This window comes from Myotis daubentonii, chromosome 7 (assembly GCF_963259705.1).
Source record: "Myotis daubentonii chromosome 7, mMyoDau2.1, whole genome shotgun sequence".
Lineage (NCBI taxonomy): Eukaryota > Metazoa > Chordata > Mammalia > Chiroptera > Vespertilionidae > Myotis > Myotis daubentonii.
The window spans coordinates 48,096,402-48,117,753 of record NC_081846.1 but is presented as its reverse complement, the minus strand read 5'-3'; the positions used below and the strand labels follow the sequence as shown (position 1 = coordinate 48,117,753).

General features: G+C 42.9%; 1 protein-coding gene across 2 annotated transcripts; it reads left to right on the top strand.

Annotated features, from left to right (window-relative positions):
* Positions 1-382: 382 nt before the first annotated feature.
* KLHL23 (kelch like family member 23) lies at positions 383-18,259 on the top strand. 2 transcript variants are annotated; one of them, XM_059704164.1, is made up of 4 exons: positions 383-709; positions 1,564-2,778; positions 8,409-8,561; positions 15,951-18,259. In XM_059704164.1, the coding sequence occupies exons 2-4, from the start codon at positions 1,566-1,568 to the stop codon at positions 16,259-16,261; spliced, it is 1,677 nt and encodes a 558-aa protein (XP_059560147.1). In that variant the 5' UTR covers positions 383-709; positions 1,564-1,565; the 3' UTR covers positions 16,262-18,259. The 2 variants fall into 2 exon arrangements, with proteins under 2 accessions (XP_059560147.1, XP_059560148.1); XM_059704165.1 differs by lacking the exon at positions 383-709 and adding an exon at positions 989-1,297.
* Positions 18,260-21,352: the final 3,093 nt, after the last annotated feature.

The window sequence follows — 21,352 nt, the reverse complement described above, 5'->3', positions numbered from 1 at the left end:
ATGGACATCCTTACGTGTTGGACTGCCTGTCACCAGGAGGAAGACTGGTGACTCCTCTGCTCCAAACACGGTAGCCTGAATCCTTGGCCCTGGCTGCTCCCGGCCCATCTCAAAGCTCCCAGGTGAACCCCTGGTGCGCACATCACCCCCAGGGGCTCCCCCCAGGGTGCGGTGCTCGGGGCAGGGTGGCGTTCGTGGGAAAGCCGCCGCCACTCCTGGCATTTTGAAGACAACCTCAACACCAGACCTGACGTGGTGCTGCATTCCCTCCCTTCCCCTCCACCCCGGCCCGGCGAGAGCTACAGAAGGAAGGGAAAAGGGGACTCCCTCCCCCACCCCGACATGTGCTCTGAACTCAGGACTTAACGCCGAGTGTGTCGAGAGGGAAATGCTCGGGGGTGTATGTGCTTGAGACAGACCCCAGGAGAGGGGAGAGCCACCGGCCCCGCGCTGTCCTGTCCCGGGAAGCCGGCCCACCTGCTGCGGGGGCACCGCCCGGAGCTCCCGCGAGTGGCCCGCGGGGGGCTGTTCGGTGGGAGGCGGGGAGCAGCCGGGGCACCAAAATAGGCGCCGTTTGTGGGCTGGCGCTGCACTAGCAGGCAGCCTCCGCCGCGCCGCTTCCAAAGATGGTCAGAGGGTCCGGCGGCGCCTCCGCCCCCGCTCGCCGCTAGCCCGCGGGCCAGCACCCGGCCCCGAGCCGCCGCCGGAGGTAGGTGCGCAGCGGGCCCGCCGCCCGAGGCCCGCGGGCGGGCAGAGAGCGGGCGAGCGCGGGAGGGCGAGGCCGCGCCGCCTCCGGAGCCCGCGGCGGAGGCGCCGAGACAATGGCCGCGCGGGCGCCGGGCCGGCTGAGCGCGGGGCCGCCCGCCGCGCCGTCCCACACCTGCGGGGCGTCCGGGGCCGAGGGAGCTGGGCACCCGGCCCGACGGGCGGCGGGCGGCGCCCTGGGAGTCCCCGCGCCGGGCCCGGGGCGGGCGGGGCGCGGGCGGGAAGCGGGCCCGGGCGCGGGGGCGCGGAAACCCCTGGCACCGCGGGGAGGGGCGCGCCGCTCTCCTTTCTCGCCTTCCTCCCTCCGGAGAGGCACAGGGCCCCCCTTTTCCAGGACCTCGGGTTCCATTACCTCTCGATCATCCCCCGCTTGGCATCTCGAAGCGGCCTGAAAGCGAAAACGGTTGAATGGGGGTCGAACCGAGGCCGGCCCCTCTCGGTTGAATGGGGTGACCCCTCGGGCACTTTGTTTGCCAAGAGCGGGATGTCTCTCAGACGCCTGCTCGGGACAGATGGAGACGGTGTAATTGGGGTAGGAAATAATTTTTTTTCTAGAAAGGACTATTGAAAAATCCGGGGGCTTCATTTCAGGCTCCGAGCTACCCTGAATTTAAATTGACCATCATCCAAATTACGAAATAGTCCATCCACTTTCTGCATTTAGAATGTTGAACTTAGTCTAGTTTTGGATTTTATTTGGCGCTAAGCAGTCATTCTAATGATTGGAATGTTTAGTATTGATTATTTGAGGTAATATAAACAATTGAAAGCACGTTTATTGTTTTATATTTATTGCAGCCATGGCTCTGAAAGGACAAGAAGATTATATTTACCTTTTTAAGGACTCAGCGCATCCAGTGGATTTTCTGGATGCATTCAAAACATTTTACTTGGATGGATTATTTACTGATATCACCCTTCAGTGTCCATCAGGCATAATCTTCCATTGTCACCGAGCTGTTTTAGCTGCTTGCAGCAATTATTTTAAGGCAATGTTCACAGCTGACATGAAAGAAAAATTTAAAAATAAAATAAAAATCTCTGGCATCCACCATGATATTTTGGAAGGTCTTGTAAATTATGCATACACTTCTCAAATTGAAATAACGAAAAGAAATGTTCAAAGCCTGCTTGAAGCAGCAGATCTGCTGCAGTTCCTCTCAGTAAAGAAAGCTTGTGAGCAGTTTTTGGTAAGGCATCTGGATATTGATAACTGTATTGGAATGCACTCCTTTGCAGAATTTCACGTATGTCCAGAACTAGAGAAGGAATCTCAGAGAATTCTGTGTTCAAGGTTTAAGGAAGTATGGCAACAAGAAGAATTTCTGGAAATCGGCTTTGAAAAGTTGCTTTTTATCTTGTCCAGAAAGAATCTCAGTGTTTGGAAAGAAGAAGCCATCATAGAGCCAGTTATTAAGTGGACTGCTTACGATGTAGAAAATCGAATCGACTTCCTGTATAATCTACTAAGCTTTATCAACATAGATATAGATCCAATGTATTTAAAAACAGCTTTAGGCCTTCAAAGAAGCTGCCTGCTAACAGAAAATAAGATACGGTCTCTGATATACACTGCTTTGAACCCCATGCATAAAGCGCTTTCCAAGAGGTCCACAGCCACAATGTATATCATTGGAGGCTATTACTGGCATCCTTTATCAGAGGTCCACATATGGGATCCTTTGACAAATGTGTGGATTCAGGGAGCAGAAATACCAGATTATACTAGGGAGAGCTATGGTGTTACATGTTTGGGACCCAACATTTATGTAACTGGGGGTTACAGGACAGATAACATAGAAGCTCTTGACACAGTGTGGATCTATAACAGTGAAAGTGATGAGTGGACGGAAGGTTTGCCAATGCTCAATGCCAGGTACTACCACTGTGCAGTCACCTTGGGTGGCTGTGTCTACGCTTTAGGCGGTTACAGAAAAGGGGCTCCAGCAGAAGAGGCCGAGTTCTATGATCCATTAAAAGAGAAATGGATTCCCATTGCAAACATGATTAAAGGTAAGTGCAGATTATGCTTATTCTGTATGTTTTTAGGTGTATAAGGTTAGGCCAACAGTCTTGCTTCTCTTGCAAATAACTTGAAAAAGAATTTACTTGGAATGCTACCTAGGAACTAGAGTGGATTATACAAATAATGTGCAGAATGTTCCAAGTAAAAGCATAGTATAGCAGTCCCCAACTTGTCTGAGATTTATGTGTTTAGAATACTCAGGCTAGAAAAGACATTTTTATATTAGAAACCAGTATAATTCATTCTTCTGACTCTACAACCTGTTTTGAGATCTATTTTTTATTTTCTTATTTTTAAAATATATATTTTTTGATTTCTGAGAGGAAGGGAGAGAGAGAGAGAGAGAGAGAGAGAGAGAGAGAGAGAGAAACATCAGTGATGAGAGAGAATCATTTCAGCTGCCTCCTGCTCACCCCATACTGGGGATCAAGCCGGCAATGAGGGCATGTGCCCTGACTGGGAATGGACCTTTCGATACACGGGACAATGCTCAACCCACTAAGCCACACCAGCCAGGGTGATCTTTCATTAAAACCTTGAAAGTTTTGGCCCCTGAGGGTATAGCAAATTACATTCTCTCAAAAACTAGATATAGGCTCTGCTTTTTTTTTTAGTTGAATTTATTGGGGTGACATTGGTTCACAAAACTGTACAGGTTTCAAGTGTACAACTCAACAAAACATCATCTGCATATGGCATTGTGGTCCCATCACCCAAGCAAAGTCTCTTTCTGTCCCCATTCTCCCCCTCTTTGCCCGCCTCCACTTACTCTCCAGGGCCCTTTTCCTCTGGCAGTCACCACAGTTATCTGTATTTATGTGTTATATAGGTATGTTATGGTTTGTTTGTTTGATTTTTGCTTGATTCCCTCACCTTCTTTCACAAAATTAAAGTCCCCCCCCCCAAAAAAAAAGCTCTCTCCCCTCTGACAGCTGTTAGTCTGTTTCATATATCCATGCATCTGTTTCTTTTTTGTTCCTCGGTTTATTTTGTTCATTAGATTCCACATATTAGTGAGATCATATGGTATTTTTTAAAATATATTTTATTGATTTTTTTTTACAGACAGGAAGGGAGAGGGATAGAGAGTTAGAAACATCAATGAGAGAGAAACATCGATCAGCTGCCTCCTGCACACTCCCTACTGGGGATGTGCCCGCAACCAAGGTACATGCCCTTGACCGGACTCGAACCTGGGACCCTTGAGTCTGCAGGCCGACGCTCTATCCACTGAGCCAAACTGGTTAGGGCGAGATCATATGGTATTTATCTTTCTTTGACTGGCTTATTTCACTTAGCATTATAATCTTCAGGTTCATTCATGCTGTCACAAAAGGTAAGGTGTTCTTTCTCTTTTTTTGTATGGCCTAGTAGTATTCCATTGTGTAAATGTACCACAGCTTTTGGACACTTGGGCTGTTTCCAGGTCTTGGCTATTGTAAACAATGCTGTTATGAACACAGAGCTGCATATAGTCTCTCGAATTAGTGTTTCAGGTTTCTTTGGATATATTCCTAGAAGTGGGATCACGGGTCAAAAGGCAGATCCACTTTTAATTCTTTGAGGAAACTCCATACGTTTTTCCACAGTGGCTGTGCCAGTCTGCATCCCCACTAACAGTGCACAAGGGTTCCCTGTTCTCCACATCCTCGCCAGCACTTCTTTGTTGAGCCTCTGCATTTTTGATTCAAGTCTTGTCTCATAGTGTTAAAGAGAGAGGCAGGCACTAGCTGTTTGGTACTAGATTAGCCTTGCTCTCCTTCCCTCCCCCGGGAAAAAAGTTACACTGGAATCTTAATTACATTTATTTTTTTTGGTGCTGGGGAGTTGCACTAAAACAATTGGTGGTTGGTTACCAAATTTGTGTCATTTTATTCCAAATGTTTCTTCCCAGGCCTTTCTGTTTCTTTTTTAACACTGGCGAGGGTGTGGGAATCTGACCTGGCGTGGGAATCTGACCTGGTATGATCCTTGGATGACAAGCAGGAAGCCTGAGAGGCAAAATAGCCTTGTGATCAGGCACACTGCTTCTGAAATGGAACTGCCCCAGTCCAAATCCCAACTTTCCGCTCATTTGCTGTCGAGCTTCGGCAAATGGCCATCTGTACAATGGGGGTGACATTACTTAGTTTAGAGTTTTGAGAGGATTAAATGAACTTATGCATGGGAAGCACTTAGCAGCATTAGGCATTGTACTCAGGTACGTCATTATAGAAGAACATGTCAGCTTTGATGGGGCAGAAGTATTTTTCATCTTAAATCCTGACCACTCTCCTTCATGCCCACCGGTGCAGAAATGGTTGGTAGGGTGGAAAAAGGTGGCTTAAAGCCCGCTGCTATTGCTGCTCTGATTTTTGACTCTACCTGAGCATGACCCCCACTTACAGATTTTCAGTCCCCTCTCCATGGTGATTCCAAAGGTCCTGTCCGACTCCTCTTTTACAAAAGAAATAAGGGCGCTGCAAATATTTTAGCAGTTATTGTAAACCTAGATACATTCCTGCCTCTGTTTCTTTTCTTTTTTAAAAAAATGTTTTTGTTGCCTTAGCCAGTTTGGCTCAGTGGATAGAGCGTCAGCCTGTGGACTGAAGGGTCCCAGGTTCGATTCTGGTCAAGGGCATGTACCGGTTGCAGGCTCCAGGGCGAGTGCAGGAGGCAACCAATCGATGTTGCTCTCACATTGATATTTCTCTCTGTCTTTCCCTCTCTCTAAAAATCAATGGAAAAATACCCTCGGGTGAGGATTTAAAAAAAAAAAAAAGATGTTGAAAAACAAATAGATAAATAATAAAATAATATTAAAAATAAAAAAAAATGTTTTTGTTGATTTCAGAGAGAGGAAGGGAGAGGGAGAGGGATAGAAACATCAATGTTGAGAAAGAACCCTCGATCAGCTGACCCCCATTGGGGATCGAACCTACAACCCCGGGCATGTGCCCTGATGGGAATTGAACCTCCTGGTTCATAGGCCGGTGCTCAACCATTGAGCCACACCGGTTTGGCTGCCTCTGCTTCTTAACGATAAGTTTCAGTGATTTTTTTTTTTTTAAGTTTCAGTGATTTTGTAGTTTACATTATATTGCTTTGAGGACAGAAACCTATGACTTTACTGAAATTTTCTTGAAACTTTTGAAGCAATGCTTGCTGAAAATAAAATGCTGCAATGGTGTATCCACCATGAAAGAAAGCTGAATGTGTTCGTGACAGCTTAAGAGGAATGGGAGGCCCTCATATGCAAAAGCCCTCCCTCACCTACCAGCTGGGTTTGAAATGTCAAAGTTTTATGCTTTTGCCTTGAAGGTTTGATTCCTGATTATACCTCATCACCCAGGGAACGGTAACACTTTGTCAGTTATGTGCAGTTTTGGCTAGTTCTGATGCTCAGACTCATGCTGAACTTGTAGTTTCCCGTCCTTATGTAGAAAGGAGAACATTTCCCCCCAGTTTGTTTTATTTTGTAGTCTCGAAGTGAACTAGCTTCTTTCCCGGGGAATGAGACCTTAAATTGGGTAGAGTCAAATTTCAAATTAATTTCCTTTTTTGGTTGAGGGAGGTACAGAGAAGAAATAAATAGATGGCTTTTTAGGAACTCGTAACTTTTCTTACCCCTCTCATCATAACTGCCCTGCTTATAAACTCACTTTTGGCCCAGCTGGAGTGGCTCAGTGGTTGAACATCAACCCAGGAATCAAGAGGTCATTAGTTCTATTCCCGGTCAGGGAACATACTGGGTTGCAGGCTCCATCCCCATTGGGAGTGGGAGTGGAGGTGGGGGGGGTGGGGGAGGAGTACAGGAGGCAGCTGATCAATGAGGTTTTCTCTCTCATTGATGTTTTTATCTCTTGATCCTTCTCCTTCTCTCTCTAAAAATCAATAAAAACATATTAAAGAAATAAACTCAGTTTTGTTTTGGAGTAGAAATGAACAAGGAGCCTGAACTGCACCCACCATGCAATATCCGAAAATAAAAGTTGGTTGAAAGATTAAGCTGACATTTTGACTAAAATGAGCTTCATCATCATTCTTTCTCTCTTCTTGTTCCCCTGCCGAAACCATTTTCTCTTTCTCATTTTTCTGCGGCATCAGCGTTTCCCGGTTTTCTGAGCTAGGGACCTCAGAATCCGTCTTGTCTTCAACTCAGTCATCAAGGCCCTTCTGTTTTACCTGTGTCTCTTGCCTCTGTGCACCTTCCTCTATACCAGCGGTTCTCAACCTGTGGGTCGCGATCCCTTTGGGGGTCGAACGACCCTTTCACAGAGGTCGCCTAAGACCATCGGAAAACACATATAATTACATATTGTTTTTGTGATTAATCACTATGCTTTAATTATGTTCAATTTGTAACAATGAAAATACATCCTGCATATCAGATATTTACATTACGATTCATAACAGTAGCAAAATTACAGTTATGAAGTAGCAACGAAAATAATTTTATGGTTGAGGGTCACCACAACATGAGGAACTGTATTAAAGGCATTAGGAAGGTTGAGAACCACTGCTCTATACCAATACTGTTTCTAACTCAGGCCCTCAACACTTTGCACCTGGACCAATTCTATCCTTCTATGCTGTAGTCACTCCTTTCCTTTGTTTAAAAACTTTAAAAATCCTGTTGAATCGCCTTAGCTGGTTTGGCAGAGTGGATAGAGCTTGCAGACCAAAGGGTCCCGGGTTCGATTCTGGTCCTTGGTTCCAGGCTTCTCCCCAGCCTGGGCCCTGGTCAGGGTTCATGCAGGAGGCAACCAATTGATGTGTTTCTCTCACATCAATGATTCTCTCTGTCTTTCCCTCTCTCTTCTGCTCTCCCTAAAAAAGTCAATGGAAAAATATCCTCGGGTGAGGATTAACAACAACAAAATCCTGTTGAATCATGTGCAAATTTTTAAATTGGGCATCAGGATTCTTTGCCACGTGGCTCCAACTTACTCTGCCAGCTTTAATTGCCACAGGTCAACCCCAGGTGTGTCACCGTCCCTTCCAGGGTGGCAGAATCAAAACAACTACTTGAATTGTCCAGTAAGCCTTTGCACTTGCCTTGCCCTCACTTCAGTGGCTTCCTCTCACCTCTGCCTGCCAAAGTCCTACCTACTAAGGCCCAAGTCAAATATTGCCACCTTCTGCCATGATTTCCCTAGTCAACAGTAATGTCTCTTTGTTTTGCACATCCACAGTAGTAGGTCTGTACCCTGTGTTCTAGTTGTGTAAATGTCTCATCCTCTTTTAAAAGAGTATAAGGAGCCTTTCTTTTTATTTTTTAAAAATATTTTTATTGATTTCAGAGAGGAATGGAGAGGGAGAGGGAGATAGAAATGTCAACGATGAGAGAGAATTTTTGATCGGCTGCCTCCTGCACGCCCCACACTGGGGATCGAGCCTGCAACCCAGGCATGTGCCCTGACCAGAAATCGAACCGTGAACCCCTGGTTTATGGGTCGATGCTCCACCACTGAGACACGCTATCTGGGCAGGAGCCTTTCTTTTTCATCCTTCTATCCCTCAGAGCACCTAGGACAGTGCCTTATATCTACTCTCCATAATAACAAAGACAATACAGTATTCATTGCACAGCAGAACGAAAGCTCGGTCTGAGGATGTGATTTTAATTGGCACACAGGTGTGGGGAATGCTACTGCCTGTGTCTTGCATGAAGTCATCTACGTCATTGGTGGACACTGTGGCTACAGGGGGAGCTGCACCTACGACAAGGTCCAGAGCTACAACTCGGAGATCAACGGATGGAGCCTCATCACTTCTGGTCCCCATCCAGGTAACAAAATGCTGTCTGAACAGTGCAGGTCGTGATACAGCCTATCAGTGTGAGAGATGGCCAAAAATGGGCTGGAAATAGGAAAATGCTAAGTTCATAGTAGACTACACATGGGTTTAATTAAACGGCTCAAAATATTCATGTGCCCATGTAACAATAATCACAATTTAGATTATTCAGATTAGATTATGTCTACAGATACTTCCTCTCATGTCATTACACAACATACATTTTAAGCCTCTGTGATTAAAAGTTTTTTTTTGTTTTTTTTTTAAAATATATTTTATTGATTTTTTACAGAGAGGAAGGGAGAGAGATAGAGAGTTAGAAACATCGATGAGTGAGAAACATTGATCAGCTGCCTCCTGCACATCTCCTACTGGGGATATGCCCGCAACCCAGGTACATGCCCTTGACCGGAATCGAACCTGGGACCTTTCAGTCCGCAGGCCGATGCTCTATCCACTGAGCCAAACCGGTTTCGGCTTAAAAGTTTCTTTAAAAAAAATTTTCAGCCCTAGCTGGTTTGGCTCAGTGGATAGAGCATCAGCCTGCGGACTGAAGGGTCCTGGGTTTGATTCCGAACAAGGGCACATGCCCAGGTTGCAGGCTTGATCCCCAGTAGGGGGTGTGCAGGAGGCAGCCAATCAATGATTCTCTGTCATCATTGATGTTTCTGTCTCTCCCTCTCTCTTCCTCTCTGAAATCAATAAAAATATATTAAAAAATTTTTTTTCACTTAGATTCTTTTTTGTTTTCTATTCCTTATGTGCTTTTTTTCATTTACATGCATTATATAAAACATAACTTTTAAAGACAGATAAAAGGCACTAGTCTATCCAATAGTTGGGAAGGGTACCGAGTGATTCGGTTCAGCAGGAGATGTTTTCTTCTTTTAGAAGCATACTCTTTCTGGGTTTCAGTAACTGTTAAGCACTCCCTCCTACCGCGTGTAGAGCCTTATGTTGGCCTTACTTTAACAATCATAAAGGGGACATGTCTGCCCACAAGGAATGCCCTGCTTTCTTTGGTGTCTTTTGTTCTTTGACTTGTGTCTTTGAAGAACTTGGGGAAAGCATAAGCTATGTCCGGTTACAGTTATGCCTTATGTTTAAGTTTTTCATTAGGATTTGTATCATCAAATCACCATACTACTTTGAGTCATTTTGCATATAGCATCAGGCTTCCATGTGGGTTACTGGGGAGCATAACTGAAATTCACAAGCTGGAACCCTCTGAGAGTAATAGTAACAGCTAACCTTGAGCACTTCTCATAGGCCAGGTATTAACTAAACACTTTGCATGTAATATTACCTTAAATTCTAACCACAACCCTGTTAGTAGGTATTGTTTACCTGTTACATATTTGGAAATGGAGGCTTAGAAAGGATAGATACCTTTGCCAAGGACACACAGTTTGGAAGTGATAGATGAGGATTCAGTTCAGACAGATTGCATAGCCTGTGCTGTAACTACTAAGCAGGCTGCCTCTCCTTAAGGGAGCAGGCTCTCCTGCTTTTGACCAGTGCAGCTACTAATACCCATAGGTCACATATGTCATCTCACAGTTCAGGTAGAGCACACCTGGATCAGGGGCTGCATCTCCGTATGTCATGGGCTTTGCATAAGAAGACACTTCAGCCTCAGGCTGTCCTGGCTCTGAAGATATCATGGAATGGAGAGACTGTTTCCTAGTAGCCCATATGTACTGTTGCAGACTCCCACCACTTTCCATATGACCAATGAAGTTATAATGGGAAATAATATTAACAGCTCATATTGAGTAATAGCTAACGTTTATTCAGTAAGAATGTGCCAGGAACTAACTATTCCAATAGTTTTACATGTGTTCATCCACGTAAACCTTACCGCAATCTTGTGAGCTAGATGCTATTATTATCTCTATTTTCTAAGGCACACAGTAAATAAATTGCCCAAGGTCAGCCAGCTAGTGTTCGTTAGAGGTGAGGTTTTAATCCAGGCAATCTGCCTGGGAACACCATGCTCTTCACAGCTACACTGTTATCTCATTTGATCCTCCTGTTAACCTTATGAGTTAGCTATTACTCTGATTTAGCTTTACAAAGAAAATCCAATATATGAAAAGTCAGATTAACAAACTAGAGGATAGTTATTTACATTATAAATAATATATATTTCATAAAGGGGTTCTTTGAAAAATAAATATCCCATAGCATGTTCTAATTACATATAACTTGTTCACTGCTTGAAAAAGTCTAAAAGTCAGTGAGACTTAAGCCAAGGTGTGAAAAGCCATGACAAATTGAAAAATCAATTAGAAATAAATATTAAATTGCAGTATAAATCAGGGGGAACTTATAATCCAATTTTTAAAGTTTTGATTTACATTAGACTTTTCCCTGAAGTAATATAAGAAACAAAGTTATCAAATTAGCACTCTGCATGGGATATTCTGTTTGGCTCTTACAGTGTTTAAAATATTTTTGAACTGGCTTGTTACCAATATTTAAAATTCAGGAGATTTCAAATAAAAACCATGATTTCTGGTCTTAGAAAACTTGGCAGATCTGGCTCATATTCCTTCCTGACAGCAATCACTGTGGCCAAGTAGTGGCTGTTGCCTTTAGATGATGTCAGTAGTATCTCCCATCCTCCTCACATCACAGAACTAGGGCCCGTGCTGTTGTTTTTACCCCTAGCCTGCTTCATTCTGCTAGTCTGTTATCTCCTTAGCCCTTAGAGCAGCGGTTCTCAACCTGTGGGTCTCAACCCCTTTGGCGGTCGAACAACCCTTTCACAGGGGTCACCTAAGACCATCCTGCATATCAGATATTTACATTACGATTCATAACAGTAGCAACATGACAGTTATGAAGTAGCAATGAAAATAATTTTATGGTTGGGTCACAACATGAGGAACTGTATTTAAAGGGCCAGAAGGTTGAGAACCACTGCCTTAGAGGCATTTGGATCTACATTGTCTAAATTATAGCAAGGTCTGCTTCTTTTTTTCTTTCTAAATATATTTTTATTGTTGATAGTATTATAGCTATCTCCCATTTCCCTCCCCTTTACCCCCCTCCTCCCTGGCCCTACCCACCCTCCCAGGTACAAGGTATGCTTCTTAGCATTTTAGGAGCACCTCCTGAAGAATGTCAGTGTTGAGTCTACCTTATAGATATATAGCTTAGACTACTATTATTTTTAGAACATAATATAATCATGATCTTTTACTTTTTAACGTTTTTTTAAAATTGATTTTGAGAGAGAGAGGATAAGATAAGGAGAGAGAGATAGAAACATCGATGTGAGAGCTAAACATCGATTGACTGCCTCAAGCCCAGGCATGTGACCTGACCGGGAATCGAACATAATATTTTTTGAGACCTTACTTGGGGAAAGATATCATTCCAGTTATTATGTAAGATACAAAGATAATTAAAGGATAGTCTCTACTACCAAAGGAACTCAGAATCTGGTAGCAAATGTACATTCATAATGGGAATACAAGACAATCTTACAACTACCTGCTATTGAAATTGAGGGGAGAGAGAGCTCGAGTCTAATTAAGGGGAATCTAGAAGCTTCAGGAGTAGCTTGTTATGATTTAGGCCTTAAAGAATGGCTGCAATTAAGGAAGGTAGTTTTTGAGGAAGGTTTTCTGGCAGAAAATTAGCCAGTGAAGGAAGGCAGAAGGGAAGGTTCCAGGTTTATTTCAGTTCCTGGAGTAGATATATATGAATGAGATGTAAGAGGGTAGAATGAGAGACTGGATGGGAAAGTTCAGTTGAGGAGTGTACCATGGAGGGCTTTGGATGGCTCTCGATTCCTGGAGAGACTGATGCTGCAGAGCATAAAAGCCTCATCTAAAGGCAACAACCACTACTTGGCCACAGTGACTGCTGTCAGGAAGAAATATGAGCCAGGAAAATTTAAAAATGGAGAACTGTCAGAGGTGTCAGAGCAAGAGAATGCGGTGTGATCCATTCTAGTTTTAAGAAGAGAGCTCCATTTAGAATAGATTGAGAGAAAGACGGCAGTGAGATCTACTAAAACTATTGGTAATAAACCAGGTAGGAAATGCTGAAAGCCTGAAGTGGTGGAGTAGAAAATGGGCAGATATGAGGAATGTTATAGATTCGACATTGATTGAATTGGTAGTGATTGCTGTTTTGACTGATTAGATACAGGAAATGAGGGAGAGAAAGTAGTTGACAGTCATTCCAAGGTCTCTGGCTGGTTGACTGGGAGGATGGGGAGGATTGAAGGAACAGCCAATAGGAAGGGAGAAGTGGAGAGATAATGAGCTCAGTTTTATAGCTGAATGTGAAAAATGAGTTGGGTAACCAGAGGAGCTGTCTAGAAAGCAATAGGAATTGCGGTTCTGCAACTCAGGAGGAAGAATGCAGCTAAATATAGATCTGGGAGTTGTTTACTTGGAGGTGATGGCTATGGGTGTCGGGATGAATGAGATGTCATGGGAGGGTGGGACCAACAGTACAGCTATGGGCAGAACCTTGAGAAATAGCATTAGTTAAGGGGTGAGTTGAGGAAGAAGTGGGCATGAAGAACAGTGAAGCAGCTGTAAGTGATAAAGGAGAAAAAGCGGTGGATGGCTGTGTCATGTGGGAAGAGAGCTCTCTCCTGGCTCTCCAGGGTAACAGCTTGGCTCTTGGTTCTTCCTTTCCAATGGGATAAGGAAGTTATGTTACATAAGCTGTATAGGTCTCTTTAGTCAGAAGAGTGATTGCTATCTTGACTGATTAGATACAGGAAATGAGGGAGAGAAAGGAGTTGACAGTCACTCCAGGGTCAATGTCAAATCTATAACATTCCTCACATCTCCTTAGGGAAAAAAAAAATTGAAATCATTTCAGTGAGTATTTCATACATGAAGATATTGTGGTTGTCTCTGAATCCTGCATGGGTTTTTTCACTTCACTCATGTAATACCTAATGCAGACTGCCATGAATTTGTAGTAAATATTTGTGTGTAAACTCAGAGCCATGACAACTGGCACTATTCCCATGCTTGGTTTGAAATTGTTCATTTATTCATTTGTCTAACAGATGTTTGCTGAGTGCTTTCTATATGCTACTTTCAGTGCTGGGAGCACAATAAGTAAGATTCAGCCCCCGGGCCTCAGTTACTTCATAGAGTGACCAACAAGAAACAAGGCAGTTACAGCTGAAGAAGAAAGCGTTTCCATCAATGTAGTAGAACTTTATGTTGTATTTGGGTAATGGGAAAGATTATCAGGAATCACTGTATTTTATTTTTAATCTTCACCCAAGGATATTTTTTCCATTGGTTTTGAGAGAAAGTGGAAGAGAGAGGGCTCAGGTCAGGGAGGTGCCCGTTACTGAGGTACATGCCCTTGACCATTGTCGAAACCGGGACCCTTCGGTCCAAAGGCTGACTATCTACTGAGCCAAACCAGCTAGGGCAGGAACCACTTTATTTTAAATATACTTATTGCTATAGGAAGATTGAGATATCTTTCTTTTCTTTTTTTAAATATATTTTTATTGATTTCAGAGAGGCAGGGAGAGGGAGAGAGAGACAGAGACATCAATGATGAGAGAGACTCATTGATTGGCTGCCCCCTGCATACCGCACATGGGATGGAGCCCGAAACCCAATCATGTGCCCTGACCAGGAATTGAACTGTGACCTCCTGGTTCATAGGTCAATGCTCAACCACTGAGCCATGCCAGCTAGGCAAGATATCTCTCTTAATATATAAACCACAAATAGAGGGTTTTTGGGTAAACTTTGAATAATTTAAGAAAAGCCTCGTGAACTCATTGTTGAATCACATCAACTCATAAAATTTTTGTGTCATCATGAATTTTCACAATAACCATCAACACTAATAAAAGAGAAAAATGGTAATTGGCGTACGAGCTACCCTTTTCATTGGCTAATCAGGGCTATATGCAAATTAACTGCCAACTAAGATTGGCAGTTAACTGCCAACTAAGATTGGCAGTTAACTGCCAACTAAGATTGGCAGTTAACTGCCAACAAGATGGCGGTTAATTTGCATACGTAGGCACAATGCAGGGAGGCGAAAGGGAAAGCAGGAAGAAGCCCCCTGCCACTGACAGTGATCGGAAACCCAGGGGGGAGCTAAGAGCTGGGGGGCAGGGCAAAGGCGGCCCTGGGGCCGCCTTTGCCCTGCCCCCCAGCCATGATCGGAGAATCAGGCGCCTTTGCTGCCCTGGCCAGTGATAGCAGGAAGTAGGGGTGCAGCCAGCGATGGGGCGTCAGGCCTGGGCAAGGGGCCAATCCTGCGATTGGAGGGTGTTGGGGGTCAATGCCTGAGGGCTCCCAGTATGTGAGAGGGGGCAGGCTGGGCTGAGGGACACTCCCCCCCCACACACACCCAGTGCACGAATTTCGTGCACCGGGCCCCTAGTTTGATGGAATGATTCATATCCTCCTATATAATAAAAGGCTAATATGCAAATTGTCCTCTCAGGACTTTGACCAGGAGACCTGGAGTTCAGTCACTCGCTATGATGTGCGCTGACCACCAGGGGGCGCTGCAAAACATGATGGGGCACTGAGGGATCGAGGGAAGGGAGAGGCAGGGAGGCGGGGAACCTGATTGGCCCTGATTGCTGGTCAGGCCTAGGGACCCTACCCGTGCATGAATTTTGTGCACTGGGTCTCTAGTAATTTATATAAACAATGTTTCACAAATATTTTAAGCAACTAAATCCAATAAAAATTCTACGTGTACATAACTGGAAAGGAACAAGTGGGTTTTTCAGAGGTGGGAGAATTCTTATTTTCTTGTCAGAAGCTTGACAACAACAGAATGTGGACTCAAAGCAAAAATGCCCATCTTCTGAGTCTTCTTTAGCCTTTAAAACCTAGATAGCAAGAACTTAACTGATAAGAATTTGTCTTCCATTCTTTTTTTTTTTTTTTTTTGTCTTCCATTCTTAATGGGGAAATCACATTTTTGATCTCACATTGTCTCTTTCTGAAGAGGGGCTTATAAAGCTTTTCTTTCACAAAATCACAGGAGGGCATATTTAGGCACAGAAGGCAAAGGGTACAATTTATTCATTAATCCAACAAACACTTATTGGGTCCATACACTTGCCATTCTCCAACTGGAAATGGAGCAGACAGCAGGGAGACAGGAAACAAGTCACACACCAGATCATGAAAAGTGCTATGGAGAGAATTAAAACAGGGTAATGTGGTAGAGAGCATGGCAGGTGAAAGGGAATGGGTCTTATGGCCCAGTGTTGTGGTAGTGTGTGCTGGAGTCAAAATGTCACGACTATTCTATGTTTGTATGCATAATTATAAAGGATCGTTACATCACCACCCTAAGGTATCTCTTTTGTTTGTTATCCTGCTAAAATTTGCTTTTTTCTTTTTAATAGAATATGGACTGTGTTCAGTTCCATTTGAAAGTAAGCTCTATCTAGTTGGCGGACAAACTACAATCACGGAATGCTATGACCCTGAACAAAATGAGTGGAGAGAGATAGCGCCCATGATGGAAAGAAGGATGGAGTGTGGTGCTGTCATCATGAATGGATGTATCTACGTCACTGGGGGATATTCCTATTCAAAGGGAACATATCTTCAGAGCATTGAAAAGTATGATCCAGACCTTAATAAGTGGGAAATCGTGGGTAATCTTCCAAGTGCCATGCGGTCCCACGGATGTGTTTGTGTGTATAATGTCTGATTGGATTTGTAGAAATAACCGAGTAATCACTGTTTTGGGGTGTAGTAAAAAAACAAACAAACAGAGTTTGGAGTTCCTTGCTTCTTGTTGTGGCCTGGCACATAATAGGTAAATTTTCATTTCTAACACCCACTCTATACCTCAACCCAGTGATGAATGATCAAGAGAAATCTAATGTATGTTTGCAATTGAAACAATGGGGTTAGCTAGCATCTATAATCTCTGATTTTTGAAGGTGGTATGGAATATTGGACCAAAGGTGAGATGCCTTTGTAGTAAATTTTTTCTCCTGGTAGCATGAACACTGGGTGCAGGACAGAATCATTCTTTGGAATGAAATGTCTCTTATGACCCTCTAATGTAATTGACAGTGTACATTAAGGTTCTATTTAGCTAGTAGGGAATTTGAAATTTAAGGAGGGAATCTTCTCTACCTCTGCAAAATCAACACTTTAAAAAAAATTTTTTTTATCACCTTTAGAATTATTTAGAATGTGGTCTTACTTTAAATCTAGGTTTTTTTCCTTTGTTGTGTGTATAATTCATTGTTATTCTTTATTTACTGATTAACATATATATAAGATACTGTGCAAAAGATAATTACTGTTGAGAGTTTACAAACTAAATGTAAAAAATGGCATATCTGAAAAATTGCAAAGAAAATAGTCAAACATTTGCTGATGGTAAGAACTGTTTTTAATATTCAGCTTTGATATAAATCACTAGGTTAGGTATCTTTCTTTTAAGCATGTTAGAAAATCCTCTTTATTCTTAAGTATAGACACGTCTGCATATAAAATTGAATTTTAGAGTCAGAAAGCATGCAGAACAGTTGTGATATAGTAGAAAATACCTTGATGAGAAGTTTGCATCCATTTCCCAGTTCTGCCACTAACTAGAACCTCTCCTCAATTAGAGGTTCCCAGCCCATGCACACAGGCACTTTTGGTCATACGTGTGCCTAGATGTGGATCCTCATAACCCTTGGGGCAGCCATAAGTGGCCTGCGTGGCTGGAATTTCTGGGCCAGCAACACTTTGTCCATTTTCTATAACTGTCCCTGTGTGCTATAACTTGAGAAAAGTTGGGAAACGTTGCTTTAGTTAACTCATCTAAACTTTTAGTAATCTGTTTAGACCATCTATCCACACCCTTCATTTTTTTAAAAAGAGACAGTTATTTTTAACTTTAAATACAGAAGTTTAAAATTACTTAACACTTCTTTTTTTTTAATTTTAGAAACTGTGTAAATGCATTTACTTTAGATGGTATTTAAATAGATATAATGCCTTGGCTGGTTTGGCTCAGTGGATAGAGCATTGGCCTGCGGACTGAAGGGTCCCAGGTTTGATTCTGGCCAAGGGCACATGCCCAGGTTGCAGGCTCAATCCCCAGTCGGGGGCATGCAGGAGGCAGCTGATCAATGATTCTCTCTCATCATTGATGTTTCTATCTCTCTCTCCCTCTCCCATCCTCTCTGAAATCAATAAAGAAATATATTTAATAAATAAAATAAATTCAACCCTTTGGATTGCAACCTGGTACTACATAGAAAGAGCCATGAAATTGACCATACCTTTGCCCTTAAATTCTACTCCTAAAAAATAATGTAAAAACAAAACAAACCAAAAAAGGCAAATGCATGAAGATGTTTATGTCTGTATTACTTATAATAGCAAAAAATTGGAAATAATCTACATGTTAAAGAAGAAAATGGGCTGATAAAAACAGTGAAATGTTATACTGCTATTAAAATAATGATTTGGAAGACTGTAGAAATATGGACGTGTCTGTAAAATAATAAGTAAAGTAAGCACAATGTAAAATAGTATGAACCCTTTGATTGTGATTTTGTAAAATCTTTATGCATGTGGAAGGTAATTTGCAAAACTGAAATTCATTGTGTTAGTGTAGGGGGATATGGAATGATTTTTAATTTATTTAAATGTCATTCTTTAATATGACTTTGCATTTTCAATAAAAATAAATAAAGCACTATATGTGGTAAACTGCTTGAATTTGGGCCAGTTGAGTTGAAGGATAGTCTGAATTAGTGAAATAACTGAATTATAGACTCTTTCAGTCTGTAACTGAATTACAGACTATTTTATTGCTCTCAAGAACATTTAGCAGTCAATGCTGGACCAATATGTTGCCTAGTCATGCTTAGAGATCTGTTTTATGGAATAGATGCAAACAGTTGCACTCAACTTTTCCCTCCTTTTATTTATTTATTTTGAAGAACATTCTTTTTTAATAAATAATTTTTTTTTTTTATTGATTTTAGAGGGAAAGGAAGGGAAAAGAGAAACATCGTTAAGAGAAACATCAATTGGCTTCCTCTTGCACGCCCCCTACTGGGGATCCAGCCCACTACTGGTATATGTGCCCCCACTAGAATCTAACCAGTGACTCTCAGTGCACTGGACGATGCTCAACCAACTAAGCCACACCAGCCAGGGCTCCCCTGCTTTTAACTTGTGTAGGTCCTATAAAATTCTGATTCAAGTCCAACCTCTGCGGATTTTTCCTGACTGTTTCAGCCACAGTAAACTCCCACTGTCACATGTAAAGGATACATCGTTTATATATGCATAAGTATGTCTCTTAGCTAGTTTTGAGACCTTGGATCACATCTTATTCTTCTTAGTATTCTCAGGCTCTAGCATTTCACTTGTGTAGCCAGCATGTTTTTTTGTAAGGATGACAGTATCGAGTGTTTTTACAGAAAAGGATTCAGAGGTGTTTGAAGGATATTGAAAATAGTTTGTGATCTGAGGTGTTTAATTTGCAGCTCCTATTTTCTGTAAAATTCTTTTTTGCTATTGATTTGTGCACACAAGTAAGGATTAGAAGGTAAACATTTCTGTCAGAATTATCCCAATTTCCAAACCACTGTAGTATGAACAAAAAATATTTTACTACTAGAGGCCCCTGTGTGCGAAATTCTTGCACTGGGGCGGGGGGGCGGGGGGGGGGAGGTTCCCTCAGCCCAGCCTTCACCCTCTCCAATCTGGGACCCCTGGAGGGATGTCTGACTGCCCGTTTAGGCCTGCCTGCCTGATTTCCCCTAACTGCTTCTGCCAGCCAGCCTGATCACCCCCTAACCACTCCCCTGCCAGCCTAAATGCTCCCCTGCCAGTCCGGTCACCCCTAACTGCTCTCCCCTGCTGGTCTGGTCACCCCTAACTGCCCTCCCCTGCAGGCCCGGTTGTCCCCAACTGCCCTCCCCTGCTGGCCTGGTCGCCCCCACCTGCCCTCCCCTGCAGGCCATCTTGTGGCCACATGGAGGCAGCCATCATGTGTGTTGGAGTGATGGTCAATTTGCATATTACCTCTTTATTATATAGGATAACTGCATGCGGGCTGTTGCTGTGGGAAGGCAAACTGTTTTATGAAATGATTAAAACTGTGGAGATGATTTGAAGCATGACTAAAAGGACTCTTTAAGTATCCAAATTTAAAAGTTGCTGTTTCTCACAATTCGTATTTTTAATTTTTAGCTTTAATTGAAATAAGATCAACATCTAGGGTACTAATTGCTTATAGGCACATTAGCCTTTATTTTCACATTTATGTAAATATATGCTGTGTTATGGACTGAATGCTTGTGTCCCCCAAAATTTATAGGTTGAAGTCCTTATTGCCAATGCAAAAATGTATTTGGAGATAGGGTCCATGTGGAGGTAAAGTTGGTGTGATCTCATTTAGGTAGCTAATTAAACAGCTTAAAATCAATATCCCAAAAAGCAGCTTCAGAGTGGCAGAATTTTGGTTCCTTCATCTTTATGTACTAGTTTGCAAAATAAGCAGTTATTAGCATCCTTCAAAGGCAACGTATTAGATTTCTTGGTGTTTTTTAATTATTGTGGACTCAAGCATTTAAATGTACTTGGCATTTTTCAGTGTGTTGCAGCTACTCTTATTTATGCTCAGTTACTCTATCTTGAGCCAGTGGAAATGTTATCAGAGAATTGCGTGGATTGCCCTCCTTTATTAGTAAGAGTGGGGCTCTTGAGGGTACCACTGGAGTAAGAATGTCCAGAGGCCCTCGTGGGAGGATGAGATGTGGTAGAAAGCTTTATTTGCGTGGAATTACATCTCTGGGTTTCAAAAGTCCTGTTTCCCTTAAACCAGTCCTGGAAGAAGTGCACCTGGGGATTCAGCAGAGCTAAAAGCAAAGCCAGTGTCCAGTGTGTCATCCCATGGTGGAGATGGGTCCAATGTAGCATCATGCGAGTTTCATTCCATCAGTCCATTGTGTGTGGGGTCCACACGGCTGTGGGCTGTGGACGCGTGCAGAGCATGGGAGCCCTGAAGCCAGGAGTCAGGCTCAAGGGCAAGAGAGGGAACTCCTTTGTTTATGTATCTCCAGTTTCTCGCCCATGCAGTGGCCATACCATCCTGGCCAATGACCTGTTACCAGCTGTAACTGACCAGTACCTTCCCTATGTCACCCAGACTTTACTGGGCATGCCTATACTATTCAGCCTTCCTTTGTTCCTTTCCAGTTAATTAATAACTGGGTTAAATACAGCCATATCAGAAGGCACTGCAGATTGTTTTTTATACTTTTTTTGCACATTTCCTGCCTCAAACCTGTGAAGAGGGCCGAAAGTTTTGCCTCTTGGGATATTGATTTTAAGCTGTTTATTAAGAAACAAAAGATTCGGAAAGAACCTTTGACCCTTCCCTTTCTGTGTAAGAGATTCAGATGGAAAGGCCTACTCCAGGAAGGAAATCTTAGGATGTTTGCCTCAGCCTAATTTGAAGTAAGTGCAGAAAACGAGAGGGCTTCAGGCTGGGCCTGTTACCTAGATACCCTGTGTCCCAGTGCTTCTGAGTTGCCTAACAAGAATTCTCCTGCCATTTATGTTCCCCTCCTCCTCAACTACCTGAATATCACCCATTCTCACTTCTGAAATCTAATACTCCGCCTCCCCTTCTTTCTTCTTTGTCCAAAAATGTTTTTTATACACAATGTTGCCTTACTGTCTTTGAAATTTTCATGCTTATATGAATTCTCCATGCACATGTATTAAGCTTTGGTTTTCTCTTGTTAATCTGTCTCTGTTAATTTATTAGCCCAGC

What these genes read in the sequence shown, in the direction of transcription:
- KLHL23 (XM_059704164.1), top strand. Translation starts at nt 1,566, where the DNA reads ATGGCTCTGAAAGGACAAGAAGATTATATTTACCTTTTTAAGGACTCA. An exon ending in CATTGCAAACATGATTAAAG is followed by an intron (nt 2,779 to 8,408) that starts GTAAGTGCAGAT and finishes ATTGGCACACAG; the next exon opens with GTGTGGGGAATGCTACTGCC. An exon ending in CACTTCTGGTCCCCATCCAG is followed by an intron (nt 8,562 to 15,950) that starts GTAACAAAATGC and finishes TCTTTTTAATAG; the next exon opens with AATATGGACTGTGTTCAGTT.